The sequence below is a fragment of the Camelina sativa genome, chromosome 13 (assembly GCF_000633955.1).
Source record: "Camelina sativa cultivar DH55 chromosome 13, Cs, whole genome shotgun sequence".
NCBI lineage: Eukaryota > Viridiplantae > Streptophyta > Magnoliopsida > Brassicales > Brassicaceae > Camelina > Camelina sativa.
Window position 1 is genome coordinate 10,940,278 of NC_025697.1, and position 8,737 is coordinate 10,949,014.

At 34.3% G+C, this 8,737-nt stretch overlaps 2 protein-coding genes across 2 annotated transcripts; both read left to right on the forward strand.

The window, feature by feature from the left end:
* LOC104736408 (alpha-humulene/(-)-(E)-beta-caryophyllene synthase-like) lies at positions 1,233-3,670 on the forward strand. The gene is made up of 7 exons (XM_010456380.2): positions 1,233-1,387; positions 1,502-1,781; positions 1,879-2,251; positions 2,330-2,548; positions 2,631-2,769; positions 2,854-3,102; positions 3,186-3,670. Exons 1-7 carry the CDS (start codon positions 1,301-1,303, stop codon positions 3,474-3,476), a joined length of 1,638 nt encoding a protein of 545 aa, XP_010454682.1. The 5' UTR covers positions 1,233-1,300; the 3' UTR covers positions 3,477-3,670.
* Positions 6,844-8,370, forward strand: LOC104736409 (BAHD acyltransferase At5g47980). The gene has a single exon (XM_010456381.2). It carries the CDS (start codon positions 6,968-6,970, stop codon positions 8,258-8,260), a length of 1,293 nt encoding a protein of 430 aa, XP_010454683.1. The 5' UTR covers positions 6,844-6,967; the 3' UTR covers positions 8,261-8,370.

Consider the following 8,737-nt stretch of genomic DNA (forward strand, 5'->3'; position numbering starts at 1 on the left):
ATTGTGCCTAATGGATTGGTTTAGCCTTGTGTAGTTGTCGATGGTGGGAATCGGTCTCTTATGGTTAGCTCAAGTTGTCGGTTTAGTCGTTTAGAGCGAGTTCAACAAGTTGGAATATATGACATATATATGCTTTGCATAATAATTGGAGTTCAACCATGGATGGATACCAACTTGTTCCTGATTGTTTGCATAATAATTGGAGAAAATCACCAAAACCGGTTTTGCAGAATGTTGATGAAGACGAGCATTTCTTCATCATAATTATAAATTATGAAAGGAAAGGAGACGGAGACCAACTTTATTACTTGAGATTGTAATACGTAGTTTCATATTACAACATTTCTTAGGACTTAGGGTAAACAAAAGTACTATATAAATTCCCCTAATTAACGTTGAACCGCTTTGGACCTACACATAAAAGTTCATTGACAGAACTTACACCCAAAATTGCGGTCATATGAAAAAATCTTATACCGTCGGCGCCGGATCTGGGACTCTCGCCACCCTAGAAAAATCTTATATGTAGCATTAGACCCCGACATTGCTAGGACAGCGAGACTCCTGCCGTCTTGCTAGTGTGTGATCAACAGATGCCCCGGCTCGTTGATCCGAATCAAGACATATTAACAGTAATATATAGAGTTACAATTGAAAGATTATCAGTCAAATTAGGTATGAATTAATATTATGCGGTTGTTGAGAGTGCTATCTATATATATCATGAGTCTGTTGGACGGTTTAATGTTTTGATTTTGAAGAAAAATTGAAAGGCTCTGAAAATTCTAACTTTTTTTTGATATTTTATGGTTTAGTAGTACTCTTCTTTGCTAGAGTATCCTTTCGACACGAGGATTTCATGGAATATAATTGGTGTTGTTCTGACGAAAAAAGAAGTTTTAAACATTTAATTGTACCAAGGTTAAGTCAACATCGAGCTGATAGTAAGTCTTACTAATTTTTATGAGTGCCTTAAAAATAAATTAACAATAAATTTGCGGACATCCCAGAAGCACTAATCTAACATTAAAATGACTTTTTGTCCCTAAGTAAGACATTAAGACGTAACATATTTAAAATCCAAAAAAATCCAAAAAAATAAAGACCACTGATCAGTTTATATGGTGGAAAATCGTCCAACGCCTAAATCTTGAAACCCGTTATCGTAATGGTTTTTTCGAACATTTCTATATATATGTGTATGGAACTTAGTTGTATAGGCAAAGCTTAATTTCATTTGCAGAACCATGAATAAGTGAATCATTTAGTGAGAAAACAATTTCTACCTGAAACTTTTAGCATGGGGAGTGACAGCCACCGTCCACTAGCTGATTATTCTGCAAACATATGGGAAGATCCGTTAACCTCTTTCTCGAAGTCTGACCACGTACGTATATATATCCTTTTCATATTATTTTTTTCATGCAGTATTTATTATTTGAAGGCTATATACTATGATTTGATTAACTCATGTATACTCGATTTTTCCATTGCCACATAGGGTAATGACACGTTCAAAGAGAAGCATGCTACGCTTAAGGCGGTTGTGAAGGAATCGTTTATGTCTTCCGAAGCGAATCCAATAGAGCACATCAAATTCATCGATGCTTTATGCCGCCTCGGTGTCTCTTATCATTTTGAGAGAGATATTGTAGAGCAGTTGGATAAGTTATTTGATTGTCCTGACTTTAATAAGACAATAAGACAAGACGGATGCGATTTGTACACGGTTGGAATACTTTTTCAAGTTTTCAGGCAATTCGGCTTTAAACTTTCTGCTGGTAATTAAAAATACTTTAAAATATATGAATGAACAACACTACACACTTTTCATGGTCTTCGTAATTTAACTCAAAATGTTCATTTATGCACGTCAAGATGTGTTTGAGAAGTTCACGGACAAAAATGGGAAGTTCAAAGGACACTTGGTGGCCGATGCAAACGGGATGTTAAGTTTGTATGAATCTGCACAATGGAGCACTCACGGAGAAGACATTATTGATGAAGCTCTCCGTTTCTCACGTGCTCATTTAGAAGAAATTTCTTCTCGATCTAGCCCCCATCTCGCAGTTCGCATCAAGAATGCCCTGAAACATCCATACCACAAAGGCATCTCAAGGATAGAAACAAGACAATATATCTCATACTACCAGGAAGAAGAGTCGTGCGACCCAACAATACTTGAGTTTGCAAAGATAGATTTTAATTTGCTGCAAATATTACACTGTGAAGAGCTTTCTTGGGTAGCAAGGTAACTATCATGGCCACTCAATACATATACACATAATTGTCTTGCATGGATTGTTGAACTTCTTTTATAATATTTAAGGTGGTACCATGAAATGGAGATTGAATCTAAAATAACATACACAAGGCATAGGATAACAGAGGCGTACTTGTGGTCACTTGGAGCATACTTCGAGCCTCAGTATTCTCAAGCACGAGTTACATTAGCTATTGCACTAATCTTATTCACAGCACTTGATGATACGTATGATGCATATGGAACAGTGGAGGAACTTGAACTTTTCACAGATGCAATGGAAAAGTACCACATTTGTTGATATATATAAACTTAATGTGTATTATAAAGTTTGATTTTTTCTATGGTTTTAATGGCTTTATCGCAGGTGGCTTTCCGCTGCTCCTAATGGGATACCTGACAGCATGAAGTACATTTACCATGCCCTGGTAAATTTCTATGATAAGCTAGAAGAGGAACTTGAGAATGAAGGAATGTCAGGTTGTGGCTTCCATCTCAAGAAATCAGTTAAGACCAAAGAAACCAACTTTAAGTATCATTCTGCTTATATATATATATCCAATATAACTAACTCAACTCTTCACAATCAGTTGCAAACAGCAACGAATGGATTTATGAAAGAGGCAAAGTGGTTGAAAAGGGACTACATTGCTACTTTTGATGAGTATAAAGAGAATGCAATCTTGACTTCAGCTTACTATGCCTTGATAGCCGTGACATTCGTGAGGATGACAGATGTCGCGAAACTTGATGCTTTTGAATGGTTAAGCTCACATCCTAAAATTAGGGTAGCTTCTGAGATGATCTGTAGATTCACAGATGACATTTCCAGCTACGATGTGAGAACAATTTAAGTTTGGAATCTTCACTATGTATGTACGTATTTCTCAAACTGAATACGTTTGGTATTTTGTAATTGCAGTTTGAACACAAACGGGAGCATGTAGCAACTGGAATTGATTGTTATATGAATCAGTTTGGTGTTTCTAAGGAAATAGCAGTGGAAGAAATTGGAAACATTGTTTCAGATGCATGGAAGGACTTGAACCAAGAGCTAATGAGGCCTCATGCGTTTCCTTTCCCTCTTTTGATGCGAGTTTTTAACCTTTCCCGTGTCATTGATGTATTCTATAGGTACCAAGATTCTTACACCCACCCCGAGTACTTGAAGGCACACATCGTTTCTTTGCTCGTTGAAAGTATACCTATTTGAGAATGTTGCGGAGGTGGTTATTCCAATCCATTGAATGAATTCTCTACACTATGATGGTCGAATTTTCATTTTTATTTATGTTGTACGTTTATTTGTATTTCTGGTAATAAATCCATGATTTCTCTTTGTATTTGTACCTTTGTTGTATGTTTATTTGTATTTCTGGTGGTAAATAATCCATTTCTCTTCGTATATTTACTTTTGTTGGTGAATCCATTTAGATTTCAATTAGACTCTGCATGACTCGATTTCATAAATTACAGTCATAGATAGTAACTTATGTATTGTATATATGGTGTTTCTTGCATTCGAAAACCTCAAGACTTAGCCTTCGCCGTAAGCTGTTCAAAAATGATGGCTATGAGCCGCAGAGAACTAAAGAGGAGCTCAATGATCAGCTTATCAGAACCGATTCCGAAGACGCAAATATAGTTAGATGGCAGTTTTGTTAATATATGAAAAATGGTTTGGAGCTCTTTTACAAAAAAGATATGCGTTAGTCTAGTTAGAGAACTGAATTATTCTCTTTTAATTTTACGATATATTATTTTCAATCGTACACAATTTTTTGAAAGAGCCTTCAAAGGAATCCAATTGTAGTAACAAAACAAGAACATCGACCCAATTTTTGTCATATTGGCGTCCCACTAGATATGTCTGAGAAAGAGGACCACGTATTAGGTTATGGCAGATATCCACTCATACTCCTTCAATTTCATATGAAAGAAAGATTTCTTTGGTTTCCATATATGTATAGAGTATCATCGTCTTGGCAAGCTTTTTGTAATTACATATCATTTTAATTTTTTCTTCCTTTTGATCGTTGGTAAATCATATTCAATCGTTGTACACAATTTTGTTTAAAGGAATCCAATGTAAAGGAAATATGCAAAAGATAACCCCCGTAAATTGAAATGCATACAAAATAGAAGGAATACATCCAAAATAAACTTACAAAGATATCATTTAGTTAAAACTTACAAAACCTACGTGCCATCTTTAATTATTTTGGTATTTTGAGTTAATTTGAGGGCTTTGATATTATATCCAAATAGTAGGTATGAATTAATGTTATATAATTATATATGCGGTTGACGACTGATTTTAGAGCAAGAAATGCAGTAATAATAATAATAATAATAATAATTAATATATTTCATGAATCAGTGTATAGGAAAGAATAGTATTCTCCTTTTATTAACTGGGAAGTATACTTTTGAACTTAACATTATAAAGGTAAATAATTACATCACAATGTTATTTACAGGAGATGTCTTGTGGATAGATTGACCAACTATGTTTTCTCTTTGCTTTTAGGATTTCATTTGTTAGATTCACTACCGGACTTTATGAGGCGGATTTCGTTAGAAGACGCTCGGGGGATGCATTTCCACGAGATGTACGAGTGTGATTTGTTTTTCTATTTTTCAATAAATTTAGGGGTAGTTTAAGTATTTTAGAAAAACTAAAGCACATTATTAATTTCAAAAAAAAAATATACCCAATCAAAATAAACTTATAAGATTTGATATCTAACTTACCATATTAATTTATCATTAATTATTATATTTCATCTCTTATCCTCATATGAATCTATTTGTGTGAAATAAATAAATCATCATATCATCCATATAATAATCAAAACTATTTTGTTTCCATTGTTCAATCTATGAGAAAAAAATTGTAGTGAAACAAAAATTCTGACCGACTAGCGGGTCATTCTTTGAATATTTATATTCAGCTTCATACATTATTTTGTTGAAATGCATAATGTTATATAATAAAATAAATAATTGAAGTATTTTAAAATGATTTCAATCGATTATTTTAAAGATTATAATAACTATTTAACATATCAAAAAATTAAAATTACAAAAATACTCTAATTTGATTTTAAAAATAAATATATTTAAAAATTTATAGCAGTCCATGGATTAAATGTAATAAGTTAGAGGAAGAATGAGTTATGATTCTTTTACAGACAGCAAGTTAAATGTAAAGTGTTTAAATTATATGGTGAAATGATTTAAAACAAATATAAAATATCAAAGTGATTTTAAAATGAATATAAAAAATTTCTGTATAAAATAATGTTTAATCAGTGCAATAGCACGGAAACTGATCTAGTTGTTTTTGATTCTGAAAAATAAATGAGAGGTTCTGAAGTTTCTAATTTTTCTTGATATCTTTGGGTTAGTTACTCTTTTATGAGATGAGGTTTCCATGGCAAATAACTGGTGGTGTTTTGAGGACAAAAGAAGTTTTTAGCAAGATTCTACTTATTTCATTTTTTTTTTTTTTGCATCATTTTTATTTTGATAGTGACAATTTTTTTTCACTGAAATTAAAAGAGGATATTATATCTATGGCTGATAGTCTTATTATTCCCCAGTTCATATTTTTTTGGACGAAGTGATTGTGGGACAATTTATTTCACAGACTCACATGTTATACATGCGGATTAAAAATATATTTTTGTCACAACAATTTCCTACGAAAAATGAATTATAAAGTTTACGAGGTTATATTATAAGCCAACAAAAGAAGACCACTGCTCAGTTTATATGGTGGAAAATCGTCCCATGCAAAAAAATCTTGGAAGTTATATATAAACTGCACATGACTCATTTAGTCATTTTCCCCTCTAAAGTAGACAATAGACGCTGTCAATTAAGAATAATGGTGTTTCTTGCATACGAAAACCTCAAGACTTGGCCTTCGCCGTCAGCTCTTCAAAAAAAAAAAAATTGTTATACCTCCACTCTGTTTCGCTAATGACATTTTCGTAATGTGTAGCTGCTTGTTTTAGGATTATCTACATGCATAGCCATACTGGCCTAATTAATGCAACAAATCTGTACACATAGTATTTGATAGAAAAAAATATTGCTACTTTATTATACCGATCGTTTTGATAAATACAATATATTTGGTTCGTCAACATCTGGTACATCGAATTCCCACGAGACCATAATATCATACTCTTTTGTAGCTTCAACAATCCATTTTCTGTAATGAAAATTCAGATATTTTCAAAAAAGATCCAAAATAATATCATACACATTTCACATTCATAAATGTAATACAGCCAGCTGCATGCATTATTCGGACCAAATTTTTTTGTAATATAACGTTTTAATTTCAACATTCAATGAATCATATACCCTGGCGGACGTTCAAGAGGGTTTTTTTTTTTGAAAATAGCGGTGCCGAACTCTTCCTTTGAGCTACCAACATAACTGACACCCGATCTTTTTACTGTTTTGTGCTCTTAAAAGTCAATGCCTTTTGAACAAAAGATTGACTAATTAACCCAATATATCTCTTTCCAACCACTAACCAAAACAGTACATACAGTATTGATATTGTGAACCGTGTCGAATTCATGTATCTACCTCTCTCTCTATATATGTACACATACAGATCTAGTACCAAATATGAGCAACTCTCAAACGCCTTTTAATATTTTGTTCAAAAGAAAGAAGTAACAAATGGAGCTAGAACTCTTAAGCAAAGAAATAATCAGACCCACTTCACCTGATCATCTCCAAACCCTTTCTCTTTCTCTCTTCGACCAGTTCCTTCCTTCAAGTTACGTTTCCGCCATTTTCTTCTACAATGATCAAGAAAACAAAGGAGACATTGTTGTCCAGAGGCTCAAGAGCTCACTCTCTCAGACTCTCTCCCTTTTTTATCCGTTCGCTGGACGAATCAAAGACGGCGTCACTGTCCATTGCAACGACGAGGGAGCTTTGTTTACAGAGGCACGGGCTGATATACTTCTTTACGATTTTCTGAGAAACCCATCAGATGCTGACTTGGTTCACAAGCTCATTGCCTCTCCGGACCATGCAGATCCAGATACCTGGCCTTTGTTGCATGTCAAGGTCATTTTCTTCAAAGACCGAGGATTCGCAGTTGCAGTTAGCGTCTCTCACAAGATATGCGATGCAGCCTCGTTGTCAACATTTGTTTGCAGCTGGACAAAGGCTGCAAAAGGTTATGCTGACACAGTGAACCCTGAATTTGCGGCGGCTGATTTCTACCCTCCTGCTGATATCACCATCGAGTTTCCTCCGTTACTTGTACACGAGAAAAAATCCAAGACAAAGAGCTTTGTCTTTGGTGCTTTGATGATTGAAAAGCTCAAAAACAGAGCTTCGGGTGGAAAACGTGTGCCACAAGCTACCCGTGTTGAGTCCATCACGGCGCTGCTGTTTAGATGCATGACAAAGGCGCACCAGTCAAAGGTGGGAGAGGTAACAGAATTTGCTATAACACAGACAATGGACTTGCGACCTAGAGTTTCTACATCTCTCTTGCCACACAAGGCAATTGGAAACTTCTTCTTTTTACCATTATTTATGGAGAGCTCAGAGAGTAAGATGGAAATCCAAGAAACGGTCTCTAAGCTGCATAGAACTAAAGAGGATCTCAATGAGCTTATCAGAAACGATCCTGAAGACGCAAAAAGTCGATTTGAAGCCAAAGAGAGAATCGCAAGTGCGATGCTGACTTCGTTGTGTGAGGTAAGTCCTGAGACGGAGACATATGCTGTGTCTAGCTGGTGCAGAATGTCGTTTTATGAGGCGGATTTTGGATGGGGTAATCCGGTTTGGGTTGCTCCAGATTCGATTGATAAAACGCAGGTCGTGTTAATGGACGCAAAGGACGTTGGAGGGGTTGAGGCATGGGTCACACTATCTGAAACTGACATGGCTATGTTTGAGAATGATGATGAGCTGCTCGTCTTCGCTACACCAAGTCCTAGTGTCCTCATCTAGTAATAACTATTTTTATCAAACCAAACTATAACAGACTGGCTCAAACTTATTATAGACCTGTGATCTAGAAAAGTATGGCCATGTAATATTATACTACTATGTATACGATGTTCTATAATTAAATGATTTAATTTATGTTTCATGTTATTTGATATATATTTGATTTTACATGCTGCATTTAAGTTTATATTTGTTAATAAGATAAGTATGAATCTCGTATAATATATACTCGAGATAAGGTCTAGTGAATATTGATGTATATGAGTATATCTACTTATGTGTATATAAGGATAAGTTACCCAAAGACTTATTAACAATTTTACAATATTGGTCAACTGGATTTTTAGAAACAAAAAATGTAGATTTCATCTATGTATTTTTTAAGGGAGCTTTACTCAAATAACTTAGAAATGTTAAAAAAATGACTAGATTGTATGTTTTTTTGAGAGAAATTTAATGACTTTTTAGTCTTTTAGT

Excerpts from the sequence above, each read along its gene's own strand:
- LOC104736408 (XM_010456380.2), top strand. The coding sequence starts at position 1,301 with ATGGGGAGTGACAGCCACCGTCCACTAGCTGATTATTCTGCAAACATA. Across the intron at positions 2,252-2,329 it reads GAGCTTTCTTGGGTAGCAAG|GTGGTACCATGAAATGGAGA; the intron begins GTAACTATCATG and ends ATAATATTTAAG. Across the intron at positions 2,549-2,630 it reads TTCACAGATGCAATGGAAAA|GTGGCTTTCCGCTGCTCCTA; the intron begins GTACCACATTTG and ends GCTTTATCGCAG.
- LOC104736409 (XM_010456381.2), top strand. The coding sequence starts at position 6,968 with ATGGAGCTAGAACTCTTAAGCAAAGAAATAATCAGACCCACTTCACCT.